The sequence below is a fragment of the Choloepus didactylus genome, chromosome 19 (assembly GCF_015220235.1).
Source record: "Choloepus didactylus isolate mChoDid1 chromosome 19, mChoDid1.pri, whole genome shotgun sequence".
Classification (NCBI taxonomy): Eukaryota; Metazoa; Chordata; class Mammalia; order Pilosa; family Megalonychidae; genus Choloepus; species Choloepus didactylus.
This window is the reverse complement of record NC_051325.1, coordinates 25,053,829-25,075,527: the sequence shown is the minus strand read 5'-3', so window position 1 is coordinate 25,075,527 and position 21,699 is coordinate 25,053,829. Positions and strand designations below refer to the sequence as shown.

At 41.6% G+C, this 21,699-nt stretch overlaps 1 protein-coding gene across 3 annotated transcripts in view; it reads right to left on the bottom strand.

The window, feature by feature from the left end:
• The window catches only part of PAK5 (p21 (RAC1) activated kinase 5), a 328,406-nt gene that overhangs the window by 30,168 nt on the left and 276,539 nt on the right, over positions 1-21,699 (bottom strand). For all 3 annotated transcript variants that reach the window (XR_005213193.1, XM_037812288.1, XM_037812290.1), the window contains one exon: positions 11,364-12,155. Coding sequence is in view for 2 of the 3 variants with exons in the window: in XM_037812288.1 (XP_037668216.1) it covers positions 11,364-12,155 (792 nt within the window). In the remaining variant the exon portion in view is untranslated. The remainder of the gene's footprint in view (positions 1-11,363; positions 12,156-21,699) is intronic.

Sequence of the window (21,699 nt, the reverse complement as noted above, 5' to 3'; positions counted from 1 at the left end):
ATTGTTCTAAGTACTTTAGGGGACTGAGGCTTAAGCAGGTCTCCAAGGCCCCAAAGCTTCTCAGAAGTGGAGCTGCGAATCAGAGTCAGGCAGCATCAGTGCTGCTTTAGAACTAGAGCCCCTGGTGAGTTCAGAGTGATATGCTTCAATGAAAAGAGAGGGAATGTGGCCACACAGTGTGGGGCAACAACTAATGAGATGGAGCCTGGTTAGGGTGCTTCACTGGGGACCCAGATGTTTGAGTAGCCTGGAGCAAAATGCAAGAATTAGGCCAGGAATGATGGATGATTTTGCCTGGGGTAGGGGGATAGAAGATAAAGTAAGGGAATTTTTAAAAAACAGATTTGGCTTAGGGAAATCAGATACATACATACACACACACACACACACACACACACACACACACACACATATAAGGAATAATCACAGAAATATGAGTTGATCATCTATGAACATAATTCATCCTTTTAATTTTTGCTCTGTTAGAGCAGAACTCTGTACTCAGCTACAAGAACAACTTTGAGCCCAAGCTCACTTTGCAGTGAGGCCTCCTTACCCTTACAAGACTCTCGAATTTTCATACTTATTTAATTACCTTACTCTCAATTGTCTTTTCAATCATATCCTGGTGGATGGAACAGAAATGATGAATTTGCCCACAAATACTATTATATGCACACGTACACGTTCATGAATGTGAGAAAGACTTTCCAAGGAGGAAAGCTGGAACTGTGCAACCTTCTCCACAACTTGATTTACAAATACTTCTTAAAAAAAAGGAGTACATTTGGGGTCCATATGAGCAGACTTATGGTACTGTGTATGAGGAATGTAGAGACCAGAATGCAGTGGAATTGGACCACTGAAAGATATGGATTTAAATAACTGAATCCAATGTCAACCCCATCCCTCATAATTCGAGCCATTTCCCAAAGATCTATGCTGTCTGTCTCCCCACAGACCTTATCGCCACCATAAAGAGACATGACAAAGGCTTTCTCTCCATCCCTCTGAAGGAAAGAGTGCTGTGATTTTGTGGGCAAGTAACTTCTAGAGATGAGACCATGGTCTGCCTCCTTTTAAGGGGGATTTCCATATGGCACAAAGTAATAACAGAAGACTAGATCGATCGTTGTGCAAATTATTACACAGGCTGCCAAACTGCTCAGCTGCAGTGTTACAAGGACACTAATTGTCACTGAAAATGACATACATCCCAAGAAGGAGTTCTCTATACAGGATTCTTTTAAAATGCTGTAAGAATAAACATGAAGTGCAAAAAAAAAAACAAAAAACAAAAAACAAAAATACAACTTTATTATCTGGGAATAAATAATGCCCCCTTAATGATTCAGCTGGACTACCCCTCCACTATGCACGTGACATCTCCAAGGATGCGGTCAGACACAGGCTTGTGATGTATCAAAATTATAAATAATTATAGCAACGAATTCATTTAATCAATCAATTTCACTAGCAGTGCTCTGGGGTGGGGTGGACAGGGTATAAAACTCCACAAGCTATCAATTGCTACGATTACAGCTGGCTGTCAGCCAGAATTCCCCTGATCCATGTTAGTTAAATGCACATTAATCTGAATTTGGCAGTGTAATCAAGGACCTAACTGAACTGTGAAATTGAATTCTGCAGTAGAACATCATTTGACCATTTTATGCCAAGGCTAGAAAAAAGGGCTGGGGGAGGGAGGGAAAGGGCGGGAGAAAGAAAAGAAAGGGAGAAAAAATCCTGCGGCAGCATCCATTTGTCACTGCGGCCTTCTTGCTGGTGACAGGGGGGCCCTGGCCAGACCCTGCTGGCTTGGGAAAGTGGAGGCGAGTCTGTGCCCACAGAATGGGGAATGCGGAATGTTCCGTGAAGGATGGAGAGCCTGTCTTTCCACTTCCCGCAGAGTTAGGGAGAGTGGGAGGCAGCTGGTTCCCCTACTTCAGTGGGATGCACCAATACACCTTTTCAGAGCACAATAAAACAAAGACACTGCTCATCTCAAACAATGAAAAAGCCAGGCTGGGTACCATTTGCGCCACACAATCAAATGCAGGATCCAAGTGAATCATAGGCTTCTGTTATCTGAGAGAGGAGAGGGGACTTCTTAAATTGTCCTTACCTGACTCAAAGGAAAATGTAACAGGACCAGCCTTGGCTTTGGGAAAGGAGAATAACTCCTTGTAAGAGTCCCAAAGAGAAAGGCTAACCTGCTTTCTCTGCGGGGATATTTTAGGGGCTGGTACTTAGGCAAAGGAGCTTCATTAAATCCCATTACTCCTAAGAGTGTTTGCTCTCCTGCACCCCTCAATGGTGTTCTGCAATTCCAATTCTCCCTGCCATCAGGGAACATGCTGATGTGGGCTACTCCCCACTTGCCCTCACACGGGGGCAGCCAGGCTGGCATGTGGCCAACGGGCTCGAGCATCTCCATCCTCGAGTTTCCAGCTTCTGCTGCTCTCGCTGAGGTGGGCAGTGCCCTCAGAGCTCCAGCCTGTCTCCAGGAAGGCTGGATCTTAGGGGACCGTTCTATCTCCCACTGCATCCTAATAAACATAATAGCTGCTGCTCCTGCTTGAGGCAAAACTTCGACTAGAACCCAGCCACGGTCAGTTTCCTCTGAATTACTTACTTTCGGTCACAAAATGGCGTGGCCCTATTTCATACACTATTATAGTTGCCTGGTTGGACGGCAATGGGACAGAGCACACAGTTAGAGCTGCGCAGACCCTGGTGGGACCCAAAGAGCCAAGGTATCTCCTGAAGGACCCGACGAACACAGGGGGCTTGGGAAGAAGGTCAAGTTCTGGACCAACAGGCACTGGCTGGCTCTCCGACCTGCAGGCAGTGGAAAGGCTTTCACAGCATTTTGCATTTTGTGACGGAATCCCTTGCAACTGTTATAATGAATTCTTATTTAGACATGTAGGAACTTGCACCTTATGAAATGCAGTTTGAAGAATCATGTACTTCCTGGCCTCACAAAGAATTATGGCAAATGCACACTCAGAGCGTTTGGACCAGAAGCTCATGACCTCTGCAAATAGGCAATGCCTAGTTATATGGAGAGATGAATAAATCTGTGACCAGCTCTACCAAGCATTAAGGTATTTCTTCACTACTGGATTGGGATATTCAGTTAACCCCCCACAGGTGCTGCTGGAAGCTCAAAGAACACATCCTCTCTGCCAGAGCAGTGATCGAGCAGGTCATCCTGACCCACAGTGACATGAAGAGGCTCTGGGCCTCTGGGGACTGGCTCGCTGCTTTACAATATCCCTCGGACGTGACAAGGCCTCTGTGAAAGCCAGGACGGAGAATCAAGCTAGATTCATTTCATTTTTAATTTGGCAGTGGGAAAACCCACTCCTAAAGACCAAAATAGAATTCGACTTGGGAGCACAAGAACAATCATGGAAGATGTGTCCAGTCATATGCAAAGGTCACCTAAAGTGTCCATCAGAAGGAACAGATGCTGCTGATGTTGCACTGAACTACCTCTGGATGTTTTATGAGCCTTAATGAGCACCCTATAGGAGGCTATATTTAAAGAAAAAAATTCGAATGGCAACAATTCCCATTGTGATATTAAGTGCTTCTCTCTCCTCTCCCCCCACCCCCCTTCCATCTCAATCTATCAAATTTGGTGCAGCCCATCCAATTTTGCCAGCATTGTCATTTTATAAGCTATCAGGACCCTAAAGGGATCTTTAAAAGGGGATCTGCAGGGATCCTCAGTAGATGAGGAGCTGCTGTTTTGTTCCTGGAGTGGCTGAATCTGGGCTCAGTGAGTGCCACAAAGAACAGTGAGTCATCAAGTTATTGATGCAGGAAGATGGAACATGGCTGGTTCAAGTGCTTTTTCCTTCCAGGGAAAGCAAACGATAGCTAAGCAGTGAAAAACAACTGCATTGGTGACCCCAGAGGGAAGGTCTTAGAGTGCCACAATTTTTCTTGCCTCCGTCTGTCTCCACCCAGAATCCCTCAGTATGCTGGCTGTCTGGGCCCTCCTGGACTGCAGCTCTGATTACTTTTGCTGCCCCGAGCAAAAATAAAAAAGTGGTGGGGGGAGTGGCCGGGTTGGCTGGTGATGTTTAGTCATGACACTTCTTGCTTTAAGGCTGCTAAATGTTCTGTTTTTTCAGCATCTGGCTTCTTAGGGGAGTTCTTGGAATTTCACCCCCATTCAAGAGAGTAGCATGAGCACTGGGGTGGTGAGACTGGGGTCCTTAGGCCAGCTCGGTCATGATGGCTTTGCATGGCCTTGAAGAAGTCGCACGGCGATGCTGGGCTTCTGAGACCACATCTCTAATGTGGGGACACTCATAGTCACGGTCTGCACAGAGCGGCTACGAGGGCAAAGTCAGATAGTACTCGTTCAAATATGTTGAAAACATGTAAAAGATGCTACAGAGAGAATGTTCCTACGCGTGGGGTTGATGGATATGGTGAACACATTTTCCAACCAGAAATATTCCTGGGAATAAGGCTACATTTATTGCTCTTATTTAATCCTTAGGGCAGGGACAAAGTAGGTATTAAAATACCTTCTTTTACAGATGAGGGAGCTGAGGCACAGACAAGATCATACAGCTAATAAGTGCTCAACTCCAGGGAATCTGGTTCTAGAACTTGCACTCTTTTTTTTTTAAATTAAATTCAGTTTTATTGAAATATATTCACATACCATACAATCATCCATGGTATACAATCAACTGTTCACAGCATGACCATACAGTCACGCATTCATCACCACAATCCACCTCTGAACACCCTCCCTACACCAGAATGAATCAGAACGATAACAAAAAACAAAAGCAAAAAAACAACACCCAAATCTTCCCCCCCATCCCACCCCACTTTTCATTCAGTCTTTGTCCCCATCTTTCCACTCATCCATCCATACACTAGATAAAGGGAGTGTTACCCACAAGGTTTTCACAATCACACTGTCACCCCTTGTAAACTACATTGTTAAATAATTGTCTTCAGGAGTCCAGACCACTGGGTTGGAGTTCAATAGCTTCAGGCATTTACGTCTAGCTATTCCAATACATTAAAACCTAAGAGGTGTTATCTGTATAGTGCATAAGAATGTCCACCAGAATGACCTCTTGACTCCATTTGAAATCTCTCAGCCACTGAAACTATTTCGTCTCATTTTGCATCCCCCTTTTGGTCAAGAAGATATTCTCAATCCCACGATGCCGGGTCCTGATTCATCCCCGGGAGTCATATCCTGCATTGCCAGGGAGATTTACACCCCTGGGAGTCGGGTCCCACGTAGTGGGGAGGGCAGTGAGTTCACCTGCCTAGGTGGCTTAGTTAGAGAGAGAGAGGGCCACATCTGAGCAACAAAGAGGTACTCAGGGGGAGACTCGCAGGCACAATTATATGCATGTTTAGCCTTTCCTTTGCAGTAACGAGCCTCATAAGGGCAAGTCCCATGACAGAGGGGTTGACACATCAAACCACCAGTCCTACTGTTTGTGACAACATCGGCATCAGTCCAGGTGAGGAAGTCCAACACTTCCGCACTTTCCCCCAGATCCTCGGGGGGGCCCTGTAAATATATTTTTATTCTCTGCCCAAATTGGGATGTGTCACTATTTTACTCTAACCTATACTAACCTACCGTATCTCACTTCCTATACAAAGTTCCATGTAATTGTGGTGTCCGAACAAACTGACTGTAGAGTTATACTGTTTAGAAAATATAGATCCTGCACCAAATAGACACCTCTTTCCTTGGTCTCACATGTGAGCCGAAGCTTTAAAACACAGTCAGTTTCAACCTTTACCCTCTGGCCTGGTTCACCCTAGTCTTAACCAAATCTGCCTCATTCATATCACTAATTGAAGTCTAGGCTCTTTTTCAGCTTTTTTTTTTAAACAGTTGCTGTATGTGCTAATACTAACATTCATATCTGCCGGGCTCTAGCTCTGAGTAGAACTTGCACTCTTAACTGCCTGCTGTAATAGGTGAGAATATTTAAAATATGGATTATCTTTTAAAAAACTAAACAGGATGGTCTGAGGGCATAAGAGGGCTTTAGAGATCTCTAGTCTTGATTCTTCCTTTGTGGCCTATGGTTCCATGTTTTAACCATGAATCACAGTGACACTAAGAAAGTTGTCAGAAGATTCCATCCCACCAAGAACAGAATGAACTGCATTTCCTGTGCACCCAAATCTACCTGTAAACTCATCACCCATTCTTTACCAGCACTGTGAGGGCTGCTTGCCCTGTGTGTCTAGACCAGGAAGCCTCACATACACCTTTCAGCCCCTTGGTTTTCTTCTGTGAAAATGGGAATGTTCTGGAACACAGAAACTTTGGATTTGGATGGACCAAGTTATGAATCTTGGTCCAGCCATTTGACTTCCTATACTTGGGAAAGTCCATAAAGATTTAACTTCTTTGAGTTTCAGTTTCCTCACTGTAAAATGGAGATGTTCCAGAATTCTTCTAGAATTGTTGTGAGGACTAAATTGGATGATGTTTGCAAAATGCTAACAAGTACAGCCATCATCAATCTGCATATAACACATGAAGAGCTCTGCACTTGGTACATGCCTAGCTCTCTGCTCTAATTGACTTATTTAATCCTTACACAACTCTATGAAGTGGGGAGCCTTATCCCCATTTTATAGATAAGGAAGTAGAGGCACAGAGAGGCTAAGCAACTTACTCAAAACCACCCAGCTACTACATGGCAATATTAGGACTCAAAGCCAGACATTTATCTCCAGAATCCACACGCTTAACCACCCCAAAATTGCTTGATAAATGGTAGCTATAGAACAATGGTTCTCAACAGGAGTGATTTTGCTCCCCATGGGACATTTGGCAATGCCTGAAGACATTTTGTTATTAGAACTGGAGGATGGGTGCAACTGGTGTGGAGTAGGCAGAGGCCAGACATGCTGCTAAATATCCTACCATGCACAGGACAACTCCTACAGTAAAGAATTACCTGACCCAAAATGTTGAAAGCATTAAGGTTGACAAACCCTCTGTAGAACGAGACAGGACAAGGTGCCCCAAGGGGACTTCACTACTGCAGGTACTAAAAGGAGCTGGTAATCATACAGGTTGAGTGCATGGCACCTGCAAAAACCCTCTCTGTGCATGTAGAGCGGGATATCCCCAATGGCTGGTAAAGGGGTTAAGCCCTGGAGCCAGACACATTTAGAAGTAGATCCCAGCTCTGACATGAGCTGAGTTGAGCAGACTGTTTCTCTGTTCCAGTCTCCCTGGCCAAACATGATGAGGGTGGCAAGAATTTCTACCCTACAGAGCTGCTCCAACAAGACAATGCATGTATCCGGCACACAGTGAGTGCTTAATGACCTGGCAGTAATGTTATTAAATTGGGGGCTTCTCAGTGGTTCTCAGCGGCCAGTACTGAAACACATGAGCCAGCAGCTGTCTCGTCCTGCGGTGCACGGGAATGAGTAAAACCAAATAAAGGCTGACAGTATCTCCTGCCTTTCCCCTCCCTGCAAGCCAAAGACTTGTCTGCAATGAAGGTGGAAGTGCATCCTCTCTCCGTATCTGGCAGTTGTGATAGCTCTACCATGTGAAAGGTGATATATGGTTTTTGTTTAGCTTTATTTTTTTCACCAAAGATTTCATCTATTCAGTCCCAGCAAAAAACATTTAAAAGTAGGAAGATGGATGCAAGTTATCTGCACATTTTATAACATCCTCAATTCCTGTCACACTCACAGGAAAATGAGGTAGGTAGATAACACTGGGGGATTTTTGCACTCTGGGTTAACATCAGTATTTTTTTTTCTCTAGGTCAAAATGTAAACACACACACACACACACACACACACACACACACACACCCCAGCTCCTCCTTTTTGCTCTATTCAGAGACCTATACAAGTTTCATTCTTTCTCTTATTATTGGAGATGTAAACATTACCCATCTTCTTCTCGAATTTTCCATGAGGCAAAGTCAAATTATCTGAGTCGTGATTGCTATTTCTTCCCTCAGCAGAAAATCCAAATGTGATTGGTAGATTTTTTAGAAATACAGTTCCAAAGACACAGGCACCTAAGTCTTTTTAGAGAGATGTTACATTTTTAATCAAGTAAACGTTTTAATTACTAACATGCCTCCCACCTCCTACCCTCCCACGGAACCTGCTCACAGATTTCTCACGAGTTTCCTGTGAAACATGGAGGAGCAGCTTGCTTGTCTGAGTCCTGATTATAAGGGCTGAAGAAACCTTCGGTAGAGCTCCCATGGGTGGATATATTGTTTTTTTCCCTGAGCCACAATAAGGCTTCCTGTGTTTGACAAAGCCAGATTTCATATTTCATATTTTAGATTTCAATACAAGCTTTGCCTTCTATTTGGATGTCTGCAGGAAGAGGGAGTCGATACGGAAGGAAAAACATTTCTCTTTTCCTCCCTCTTTCTCTTTCCCTTGTTTCCTTTCTTCCTCTTTCTCATTTCCTCCCTTCCTCTTTCTCTTCTTTCTTCTTCCTTCTCCTTCTACTCCTCCTCCAACTTCTTATTCTTCCATTTAACCTAAAGTCCCACAGGGTCAGTGGGACATGTCAGAGGTTTTACTGGGAAATGCAGTTGAAGCCTGAAATAAAATATAATGGGTGTGCCAGTTTGAATGTATTATGTCCCCCCAAACGCCATTATCTTTGGTGTAATCTTGTGTGGGCAGACCTATCAGTGTTAATTAGATTGTAATTCTTTGAGTGTTTCCATGGAGATGTGCCCCACCCAACTGTGGGTGATGACTCTGATTGGATAATTTCCATGGAGGTGTTGGCCCGCCCATTCAGAGTGGGTCTGAATTAAATTACTGGAGCACTATATAAGATCAGACAGAAGGAACAAGCTGCCACAGCCAAGAGGGACACTTTGAAGAAAGCACAGGAGCTGCAGATGAGAGACAGTTTGAACACAGCTGTTGAAAGCAGACTCTTGCTCCGGAGAAGCTAAGGAAGACAAATACCCCAAGTGCAACTACGAGTGACATTTTTGAGGAACTGCAGCTTCGAGAGGAACATCCTGGGAGGAAGCCATTTTGAAACCAGCACTTTGGAGCAGACGCCAGCCACATGCCTTACCAGCTAACAGAGGTTTTCTGGACACCATTGGCCATCCTCCAGTGAAGGTACCCAATTGCTGATATGTTACTTTGGACACTTTATGGCCTTAAGACTGTAACTGTGCAACCAAATAAACCCCCTTTATAAAAGCCAATCCATTTTTTGCATTCTGGCAGCATTAGCAAACTAGAACAATGGGAAAATTCAAGACTGGGAGAGACATCATACCTGGATTCTTTCCTTGTTTTACAACCAAAGAATTGTAAAATCTTAGGTGTGCTGCAGAGATTCTCTGGACCTCAGTCTTCCCTTCTGTGAAATGGGCAGTCAGGATTTCTGGTGGTTGTACTAAATCCCAAATGCCTCTAGGGATTAGACTAATGGGATAAATAAATGAAGTGGGCTGGGCAGGGCCTGTGCCCAACTGGGGAGCCCATGTTCCTTCTAATGGGGACAGCCTTTACCTCCTATTTCCATGGCTATGGGAAAATGCAGGCCCAGTGTCACTAAATAGCCCCATTTTTTCAAGAGAAACCAGAAGCCCAGAAATCCAGCCTTCCAAGTGAAACCTCTTGATTTTCCTAGATTTTGGAAATAAATATTGATTGGGTGGGCCAAACATGTCAATGGGCCAAATATGGCTCTGAGAATGAACACAATTGTGCCACTGAACACAATTTTCTTTACGACTATGACCTAAAACAGCTCCCTGCCACCAGTGTTCAAATAAACCACAAAAAAAATCATGTTTTCTCCTAGGTAAAATAATTATATAAGAATGTAATTGTATTCAGCTGTGGGTTGTAGCAATTCACTTATTTCACTACAGTTTGAGGAAGGGCTTCCTTCTTTTAGTACTCACAGAGCACAGGAAATCAAACTATCTCGTGCATCATGCTATATGTGTACAGTGTCATACAGCTTTTTGGCCTGGTGGTTAATGAGACAGAACTCTCTCCAATAACCACTGTGGCCATGGGAGTTCAAATAAATTAACACAGTGGGATGAAAAACATTCTCAATATTTGAATTTTAACTGGAGGTATATATTTCTGGCCTTTATTTCCTTAGGCTTTATTTCTAATTTTATATCTTGGTAACTATAATGACAGCTTTTTTTTGTTTTTTGTTTTTTTTTTTCCTAAAATTAATCCCAGCATGCCCCTAAAAGGCTTCTCTTCAACATATTGGATTGGACTTATGAGAAATAATAAGCAAAGGAAATAATAAGCAAATTGACCATCTACAATCAATAAAGCAGATGAATGCAGGAGGCTTGCCTTCCAGAGCTTGTTGAGCTGAGGAAACAGCATTTGAAAAACTACATGATCTAAACAAAACAAAACAAAACAATCTACATGATCATGCAGTTAGAAATCAAGCCCCTCTCAACAGTCTGAGATCTCTCTGTAATCTACCACCAAATGCTCCATCTTGACTTTCACCATCCCGGTGAGGTAGCAAAAACACTTCAAAGCTGCCAGGGGAAAACAAACAACTTTATTCTCAAAGTCATTTTTCCATAAGGCCCTAGATTCTCTTAGGCTCTCATGGAAAAATCTGTGCTTTTAGGTTCAGTGACTTCTCCAACAGTATTCCCAAACTTTGCGATATCATGGACCAGTCAGATTTCAAAGCAAATTTGCAGCAGCCAACATCCCCCCCCCAATTTTACCAAGAGAGGAATTAAAACAAAACAAAAAGCACACCAAAAATGTCCAGCAACAAGCTACTATCTACTGTCCTCAAAATTTCACGAAAAAAAATTTCAGCACAAAAACGGTAGAAAGAACATACTCTTAAAACAAAAGTTTGTCCCTTGAATTAAACTGAATTAGCTTTATTAAAAACTTACTACATTATCCTGAGTTTTTTCCTTTCCGGTTGGTCCACGTGAACTTTCCCAGAGTCCAGAATACAGAAACTGCAGTATTACTTTATCTAATGTTCTACAATTGTATGCTCTTTAACAGAGAACTTATAAAAATATGGTAATATAATATTGATCATTTAGTATATCAGAGTATCTTTCCAATGAATAAAATTTTCTTTACCTTTTAATCAGCAACCTTGTAGGAGACCCCAAAGACAGATTCTGATTTTAATGGATATTGGTACCTTGTAATAAATGCTCTGCCCTTGGGGTTTATGGATCAAAATAAGAGAGGATTTCAACGTGGGTTCTCACTTAAAAGGCAAGCAAGCTCGTTGGAATCTGATTGCATAAGGGGGTCGTGCTAGCACCCCCTCTGCAGACTGGGACGTAAGTTACCTTTGGAATGCACGTGGTGGGCTCGGACAGGCGAGGGTAGGTGTAAGAGCTGTACGAGTGTCCCTGGGGGTGGCTCTTAAACGCACTGGCTCCGAAGGGCATCGTGGGCTCCTGAAGACCCGAGCCGGACCGGGACCTCTGCCGCATGGCCGGCTGAGGGCTCGTCTGGTTCAGGTACGACGACTTGGGCCTCCTGTCATAGTCGTCCGGGCTGGGTCCCCACTCGCTTTCGCTGAACACCAGGCTCTCTCTGGAGCACCCGCTGGTCCCTGCAGTTCTAGAAGGCGTGAGTTGGAACGGGTCTCGGTAATCTAGAGGGGAGCTACTCGAGGCTCTCTGATATTCCCACTTGAGGTCAGCGTATTCACCTGGTTTGCTCAGGGGGTCCAAGGCGGCGTGAAAATCGACAGGAAATCGGGAAATATCGGATGTGAAAGGCTGCATTTCACAATAGTAGGCCTCCCCGGGTTTCATTTTCATTACGTGCCCATTTTGCTTGGCCGCGTGGCTGCCTTTATAATACGGATCTAAATCGTCTCCATAGGGACTCTTCTCTCTGTACTTTTCTGTCGCGTAGTCAGCAGTAGTATCGGATTCGCTGGAATACTGTGAGAAGGTGATGAAGCCATTTTCTTCCGAATGGCCTGGACCGTGGCTGGCGGCCCCCTGATCCGGGGTGGGGGGGCTTTCTTTCCTCAGGGAGTTGGAGCGAGTCACGGAGATGTTGTCGAAATCCTCCAGCAGGCCGTTGATGGAGGCTTCCTTGCCTGGTTTGTTTCCTCTAACGATTGTCTGGGAATAAGAAAAGTAATACTTTTTTAAACAAAAACATTTCCTGTTTTTAAATTGATGGAAGAATCCCATCCCCACCCTGTCCAGTTTAAACCAAAGAAGAAAATAAATTTCAGGGAATATGTCATAGTATATGATATAAAAAATTGTTGATTGATTTCAAGGGCAAATGAAATCAAATATTAAACAATAACCCCAGATTGCAAATTTTTCTTCACCTATATCAATGGAGGGATTAATTAAACACCAAAAAGTCATTTAGATGAATATATAGACTGTAATTGTCTTCTTAACCAGTTTACAGGCAAATGCTCTCCCCCTGTCCTTCCACCAAAATAGAAGACCCTAACCATATAACTATGTGCTGGTGATTACAATTTTAGCAGTCTACAACTGTTTGATTATTAAAAGCATATTTATTATTTTTTACATTCATTATTCAAATGATTTCCAAAACCAGTAGCATGGCATGGTTGTTTTTTCCCCCCCCTTTTAGGGAAAACACATAACTATTGAGGTTATGGAATTTTAAAGGAGAGGAAGGCACTTTCTGGAAGTGCCAATAGGGATCAAAATAAAGATGACTTGTGTGAATTAATTTGCGACCAAAGGTGATCTTCTTATAACTGTATATAACTGTAATGCTTGCTCTGTCCATACTTTTGTGCATCATCACTGCTGAATTTTGAATGGCCTGGGTAATGATGTGGCTGTACCTGGATCTTGGTGAAAAATTGCCAAGCCCAAATGTTCTCTTTAATGAGCCTAAATAACACTGGAATACTAGGAACAGAAAGAAATCACAAACCGCTTACAAAGCCAGTCAGCTGTGCTTGACAATGACAAGGTTTGCAGGAAAAGATGGGGTGGATTAAAAGAACAAAGAGAGTGCTGTGACTTCAGACTTCCAGAATACAGGATTTATTCTCCTCATTTTGAATCTTAGCCTTATAGCACTTATCAGCTATGTGGTATCGGGCAAACTACTTATCTTTTTAAAGTTCCAATTTCTTCATCCAAGAAATGGAGAGAATAAAGCCTCACCTCATAGGGTTAATGTGATGATTTAATGAAATAATATCTGTAAAAACAGTTACCATGATTCCTGGCATACAGTAGCTATTAATAAATCACAGTTAATTAATTTATGTATAAAATTCACTTGTAAATTAGGTTGATAATAATTTAGGGAAAAAAAGGAAGCTGCAAACAACAGGTAGTTAGAAGAATAAATCTTAGCTTTTCCTGCTGGAAGAAAAAGGATAATTGATGCAGTAGTGATGACTATAGGGCTGCTCTGTGGTTCACTTTGCATATTCAATGGTGTTAGTATATTTTCCAAAGTCTCTACAATCAAGGTTACTTTTGTAATTAAAAAAAAAGGTAGACTGAGATATGCTTTTTGGTATAACAGGAGTCAGTATTTTATACACACACATGAATATATTCATACATATATATTTATATATATATATATAATATACACACGTTAAATATAGTGTTAAAAATACATATATTGTTAAATATATAACATATATTGTATTTTATGTAGATATGTACATAAGTAGTATTACATGTACACACACATATTGTATTAGAATCAGTTGATAGTTGGCTGTTGTGATCTACATTGTTTAGGTATTTTCCCATGTCCTGTGAGGTTGGAGTATTTCTTATGCTTAGCCAAAATGAAGACCTTAACCGATCTCATCATTTCTGTTTTAAAAGATTTTACCATTTTGGTACACCCCACTTCATTAGCAACATGATCTTACTATGAAGCTATAAGCTTTAGGATTATTTATAAATAAAACCTGAATACCATGAAGGTGAAGGTGTGGTCGCAGACATCTGAAAGGTAGAAATTTTAATCTACCTGTAGTAAAAACAAAAACAAAAAAAACCTATGAAAACATAAAAACAAAGCCAAAGAAACTAAAACTCAGTCCAGACATAGTCTTTTTCTCAGATCTCATTTTTAACATCTATAAGGTATGGAGATGGTGTAAATGTATCACTCTTAAATACGTGCTTTTCTCTCTTTCAAGGAAAACTATCAACTCAGTATTAAATGGCAGGGGCTACCAACGTAAGTATTTATTCAAACTAAATTGCTGATCTGCCTAAAAATGAAAAAGAAAAAGAAGGGTATAACCTTATTTAATCAGGAAGACCAGTTAAACTAGAATGCAGGCAGTATTTGTTTCCTGGACAACAGTTTCTCTTTTTGCAATGCTAGGTGGTAAAGCAATAATAAAAAAATCTGGACATGCAGAAATTTATAACTCGGTTTAACCCGACTTCAAATAGGAAGAACCACTATCCATCACTGTCAACATCTGATGTTTATTAAAGCAAAAGACTGTGCAGTCTTATAGAGATCAATAATAAAATGACTTCAAGAGTATTGGCAAATTTTATGGCAGGGAACGGCCAAGCACTAAAAATCAATGCAAGCCAATCTATTTGAATATGAAGCAGTGACTCTCATTGTCTTTCGTTGTGCCCTGGACTGTCTCAGTGTCGGCTCTGGCTCCCAGTGACAGGGCCATATTTCATGGCGTTTCTTCAGTGGGCTGTTGGCCCACGATAAGCTATAATGGATCTGCCGGTAAGAACAGCTGTCTTCCCTTGTTCCCGAGAAGAGATGAAAAAGTGCCTCTGCTCTCACATACTGTATTAACCTTGACAATAATGAAGTGTGTAATTAACAACTTAGCTCTAATAAGTCCTCACATCTCTTGTTAAAAAACGATACCTTCTGTGATCCTTAGGAATGTGTTCCATTTTGTCTTTCTGGGTAAACGCTTCTTAGGAGGCCAGAAAACTTACCATTCCCATGACTCCAGCGTAAACCAAAGATGGTCTCAGAAAATATCTCCTTTTTAAACGGTCTAAATTCATACCCTGTTTGAGCAAATGACTTGCCTTGTTTTTATAAAGCAATGTGGCCAGAAAAGCTGGGTACATAATGACATCAAACAAACAAATCTGACCTACTGGATTCTTATGGGAAAAAAAATACTAATTTTTGGTTGGACTTTGTAACATCAAGACCTCGAATCTTCTATTTTCTTTCAGTTTTCTACACATATCTGTTTTGGTAACCACAGGGGTAGGGCTAATTGGGTGAGTAGTTAAGAATCACATATCCCTGGAAACTATGAAAAGTCAGGCAGGATATCTCGGAGTGGAGGGGACTGACAGGGATTTCTAACCATTAAATCCCTTCTTAACAAATTCTGCCATAACCTTAATCACATGAAATACAAATTAGCCAATTCTTCCACTAGCTTAAAATATTGTTACATTCTGCAGAAATTACAAGAAAGTAAAATGTATTTAAGAAAGGTTTTGGTGGATTTTTTAGAAATTGAGATTTCCTCATTAACTGGGAAATACTCCATTGGTTGTTATTTTCTCTGCTCCCAAAATCACAGTGATACCAACCCTGTTAGTGATGAGTTCTGTAGGAAGATGGTCACTCAAGGTGACTTTCTATTGTTAACTTGGCAAAGTGAATGTTAACGGTGTTTAGCCCTGTTTCTTGCTGCTGGGCTGAAGTCCATTCATTTAACCAGAGTTAAAAGTCAAAATATTTATGTTTGGATTTGAAGTCAGTTTGAGACTATTCATACTGTAGTTGAAAATTTAACCATTATTTGCTTGCTGTTGTTTAGTACTGTGTCTGGGTAGCAATGAGGTCTATGGAAGTATCTCTATTTGTTACTTTATTCATTTTTTCAAACAAAAAATTCCTTCTTGAGTGTAGGTGCAGGGAGTGCTCAGAGAATGAGTCAAGATTCCATGATCTATTTCTTAACATGAAGATGGCAGATATAAGGATTTAATATTATTTTCATGTCTTAGCCTGGGTTCCCCAAAAGTAGAGGCTGAGACAAAGGCTTGCATGTAGGTAGTTTATTTTGGGAAGGTGGGTCAAGGAACACTGGGGAGAGTGAAACAGAATGGGAGAAAGCCAATGCAAGGGTTTACTGCCAGACTGGTTATCTGTGGGCAATTGTGGCTTGCTTCCTTCGAGGAGCTGTGAAAACTCATGGAGATGGAGATATTCTTCTCTCTGCTCCCATTCCTGTGTCAGAGTGGCAGGAGAGAAACTGCCAGGTCCAAAGCCAGAGGTTAAGTGGTGCAAATGAAGTGGGCAGCAGGTTGCCCCAGCACTGGCTAGAGTACTACCCAAAATAGGAGTGCAGTCCACTAAACCCTCTAGAGTAGGAGCAACAAAGAAAGGACATCTTCCAGGTGTGACATCAGGAACTTAGAAGCCTGGAGAGGAAACGTCAAGATGTATACTTCTCCCAAACCTACATTTGCCTTCTCGAATACTTAGCATTTGAGCAATCTGCTCAATCCACAGGGAGCAACAGAAACAAGTGTAAAAATATATATTCCCTGCTCTCCAGTGGTACATCCAGTTAATGGTGGAGGGAGACGGAGCACATTAAAGATAGAAGCTCTTTGCAAAAAGAAGCTCAGCAAAGAAGGAATTCACCAAGTCAGAAGCAGCAAAATTAAGATAAAAATGAAGGTCTCTGCCAAGTTTACTCTATTGTCTTCACACTAGGAACAGATGCTGACAAACATTTTGCCGCTACAGGATCCTAAAATGGTTTGGGAAATGAATGCCGGTTTTCTGCTTTGTCCCCTCCTCAAAATCCTCAAGATGGGCCTCCTGGATGGGGTCTCCACAGCTTAAATGCAGACAAGTTGTTTCTTTCATCATCTAGATGGGGGAAAAGTTTTGTTATGGGCCAACTAAAAAATAAAAAAGTGACGACTCACAATTCACAATTTATGGGCCAAGTCAATTGGTTAGATGAGAAATCAAATCCTGTTCCCAAAGGAATTTTCAAGCAGTAGCACTCAGAGAAACCTTTTCTTGCTGGGCGGTAAACTCAACCTTAGGCAATGGAGATGTGAGGGGCAGAAACAAGAATTTAGCCTTTTCTCACCTCAGCTTTAAATAATTTGTGGGCTGATGAATAAAGTGATTGCCACATACCATAAATAGGTTTAAAAGAACTTCTAGTGGCTAATATTGATTAAATACTTACTGTGTGCCAGGAACAACTTGAAGTACTTTTTCCAAATTTAAGCCTAACAATCCCACTCTGAGATATATGGTACAGTTACCACTTTTCTGTGAAGGAGGAAAATAAGGTTCAGAGAGGTCAAGGAACTTGCCTAATATAGCTCAGCTGGCGGAGCCAAGGTTTGAAAGCAAGCTCCTTTCTTACCTATTAAAAATTCTCCTCCCCAACATAATAGAAAACCAGAGCTAATTCTGTCAGCCCCTTCAATTCTAACCTTTGAGGGAGTGGAAAGGACAGTAAAAGCCAGTTGACAAGCCCCACCCACTTTGTGATGCAATGAAATGGATGTAAGTATACACTTTGGTGAGGTAATATAAAATATTTTCAGAAACAAACTTTTTTTTTTAAACTCAGTTTTACTGAGATATATTCACATACCATACAATCATCCATGGTATACAATCAACTTCTAACAGTACCATCTTATAGTTGTGCATTCATCACCCCAATCTATTTTGAACATTTTCCTTACACCAGAAAGAATCAGAATAAGAATAAAAAATAAAAATAAAAAAGGACACCCAAATCACCCCCCCATCCTACCCTATTTTTCATTTAGTTTTTGTCTCCATTTTTCTACTCATCCATCCATATACTGGATAAAGGGAGTGCGATCCACAGGGTTTTCACAATCACACTGTCACCCCTTGTAAGCTACATTGTTATACAATCGTCTTTAAGAGTCAAGGCTACTGGGTTGGAGTTTGGTAGTTTCAGGCATTTACTTCTAGCTATTCCAATATATTAAAACCTAGAAAGTGTTATCTATATAGTGTGTAAGAATGTCCACCAGAGTGACCTCTCGACTCCATTTGAAATCTCTCAGCCACTGAAGCTTTATTTCGTTTCATTTCACATCCCCCTTTTGGTCAAGAAGATGTTCTCAATCCCACAATGCCAGGTCCAGATTCATCACCAGGAGTCATATCCTGTGTTGCCAAGGAGATTTACACCCCTAGGAGTCAGGTCCTACGTAGGGGGGAGGGCAGTGAGATCACCCGCCAAGGTGGCTTAGCTAGAGAGAGAGGGCCACATCTGAGCAACAAAGAGGCACTCAGGGGGAGACTCTTAGGCACAATTACAAGCAGATTTAGCCTCTCCTTGCAGCAACAAGCTTCACAGGGGCCAGCCCCAAGACAGAGGGCTCAGCACATCAAACTATCAGTCCCCAGTGTTTGTGAGAACATCAGCAACAATCCAGGTGAGGAAGTCCAACACCTCTGCATCCTCCCCCAGCTCTTCAGGGAGGCCCCGAATATATATTTTTATTCTCCACCCAAATTACTTTAGGATGTGTTGCTATTTCATTCTAATCTATACAGACCTACCATAGCTCACTTCCTATTCAAAGTTCCATGTAATTGTAGTGTTTGAACAAACTGACTGTAGAAGTTATATTGTTTAGAAAATATAGATCCTACACCAAATAAACACCTCTACACCAAATAAACATCTCTTCCCTTGGTCTCACATGGAAGTTGAAGTTTGAACACAGTCAGAGAAACAAACTTTTTAAGAAAGGGCATTTAAAACTCAAATTTATGGGAATCGGGGGTGGGGGGAAACAAGTTGACTGCTCTTTGAAATAATTAACCTTCATAGCAATTTCAAAATTCTTTCACTGCGATGAAAGAAACACCTTTTGCATCACATCTGTTCAAGATTCTGGCATTTAAAATTTTAGTAACTAACAAAATGCTTAGTCTACACATTGATTGATACCCCCTTATAAAAACAAACCAGCTGATTAAATGATGCTTGAAATATCGCTAACAGGCAATACTAAATGTCAAAATTACTTGCTTTCTCTTTATATAAAGAAGCACAAGGCACATTGATTTTAAATTTGGTCAACTAAATTTTACTCCTGAGTGTCCAAAACTTAAATTGCTCTTGCTTTCTTCAACCTGACATTTCAAGCAATCTTTATAAACATGGAAATTATCTCCTCAAGGCGTAATAAATGTGAAGAAACTTGTTAATCTGGCAATAAAATGGCTAGGTGGTTAAATAACATTTTAAAATATAAAGTTGATACTGTAATTGTACTTCATATTTCAAAAATTGATTGGCCATAGACACTAAGGAAAAAGGACATCCCTGTGAGAAAACAAGAGTGGAGGAAAGCTGGGCTCCAAATCTTCCAAACATTTCAGAAATACGAAACCTCAAAGCCCATTAGAGTAAGGTCAGCTTTACCAAACCACCCTAATTATTAGTTATCCATTTCTCTTTGAAGATCGAAGTCATAACAGTGGTTACCCCAGCGGAGAGACTGTTGATTGGGAGGGACTCGAGGGAACATTCTGGGTGATGAAAATCATCTGTGTCTTGATCTGGGCCATGCCACCAGGGGGAACGAATACAGGTGTAAGAATTCAGCAGGCTGTACATTTATGATCTGTCTTTATTACATGTAAATTATTATTTTGTTTAAAAACATTAGAGTGGCACCAAGCCAAGTGGTTGCTTAACCTTTTTCAGTAAATATGAAGCACTCTGAGGGTAGCTTCTGAAAAGGTTGGAACACTGGACATATCCCAGAAGGCAGATGCTGTGATGATAAGTAGGTGTGGATGAGGGCTCGAAAGAGGTTGTAGAGATGGACCATGGAGTTGGAGTTGGAAGGTGATAGTAAAGGAGGAGCTGATGGGTGAGGATCCACAGGAGGGTGGGTAGGCCAGAGGTCTAAGGGAAGGATAACAGCAGGTGCTGTGGGATGCGGCTTAGTTGGAGAGGAGGCAAACGCCATCTCTTAAACCCAGTCAAAGACATGGGATTGCACCTTGAATATTCTCGTAACTCTTAGCAAATGCCAAGAAATTATACAGTTCAGAGTTAGCAGGCTCCTTTCACTCTCAGTCTCTTTAACATTCCCATCTGGTGTCTCTCTAGATACTAATCTGGTTTGCCCAGAGAAACCTGCGAAACTGTGGGGCAGAGGGGCAAACTCTTCAACTTTTTTTGATTTATCTAAATGACATACAGAATAAGATCATGTGGGTTTTCTTTTCTTTTGCAAAATGAGACTTTTTTTCATATATATATGAGAAGGACTGTTCACATTTAAAAGATTTTATCTCTTTGAAACCAGATGAAAGGCTGCAGACTGCACATTAAGGTTTTCTAATTGCTCTTAGGAAAGTGCCAGATGAGGCCGTGCTTTCTTGGGCAGCTTCTACTTTAGTGGCATCCACCACGGCTGCTCGTTGGGATCCCTGGTCCTGAGGGCTGTCCCCAGACTGAGTACCGTACATCTCTGGGGAGTGGTTCCAGTAATTTTTAGAGCTCCTCAGGTGATTTCCACGTGCAGCCCTGTTTGAGAACCACATGGCTTGTAGAACTCCTCTCCTGCTCTCAGAGTGTAGCCCCCAGGCCAGCAGCAGCAGTATCACCTGGGAGGTTGTTAGGCTTGCAGATCTCAGCCCCCTTCCAGATCTGCTGAGTCAGAATCTGCACTTTAACGAGATCTCCAGGTGATTCATGTGCACACTGAAAATACAGCAGTATTGCAGACCATGCACCTTCAATTTACTCTCCAGGGCCCATCTTCAAGGCCCAAAGCTTTTCAATTCAATTTAAATTTTGAAAATCAGTCAATTCTCTCTGATAAATATATGCACACAAATATATATATGTATATGTATATATACTCTCTCTCCCCCATATGTGTGTGTGTATGAGAGACAGAGAGAGACAGAGAGAGAGAGGCATGTGTATATACAAAAAATTTAAGAAAAAATATTCCCTAGCCCTTAAACTCCAGATCAGTCGAGTCATTTCTCCATTTTATAGAAAAAGAAACAGAGATCCTGAAGAGAACGGGGGAAAACAATTGATTCACAGCACAAAGGGCAGCCCTAGGGTATTGAGTTCCTAGAATTTGTTCTGTGACTTGACGCTGGAGAGTATTTGTCCTATCATGACTGGGGTTCAAGCATTCTAGAGTTTAGGGCAGGATGCAAACAGTTTGCTGGAAAATCCTTTTCCCTCACCTGAGGATATTAAGAGAACAGAAAGAGTGATTCCACCAGCGCAGAGAGACAACCCACTTCTCTCCCTCTCTCTAAGTGGAGCGATAGATACCTGGCCAGATTTAAAGAGGGGGATTCCACATGCTTCTCCGCTAAGTTATATCTTAGATAAAGCCCACACACACACACCAGAAGAAACTCAAACTTCTCTTTTCTTTGTTCCAGAACTGTATTCCACCAGTTGTGATTTTAATGCTATGACCAAAGATTTAACAAAAAGATAGTCAAAGAAACAAGTGAAATCCAGTCCTACTTTTGCCCTAGAAATGTTCTTAAATGTATATGGTTCACTATGTCTTTCATGTCCCCACATAAAAAACTCATGAAACATTTCTTATGAGTTAGAAAGCTCTGCTTTCCTGGAGGAAAGACTATTTCTCCCACTTGCTCTTTCTA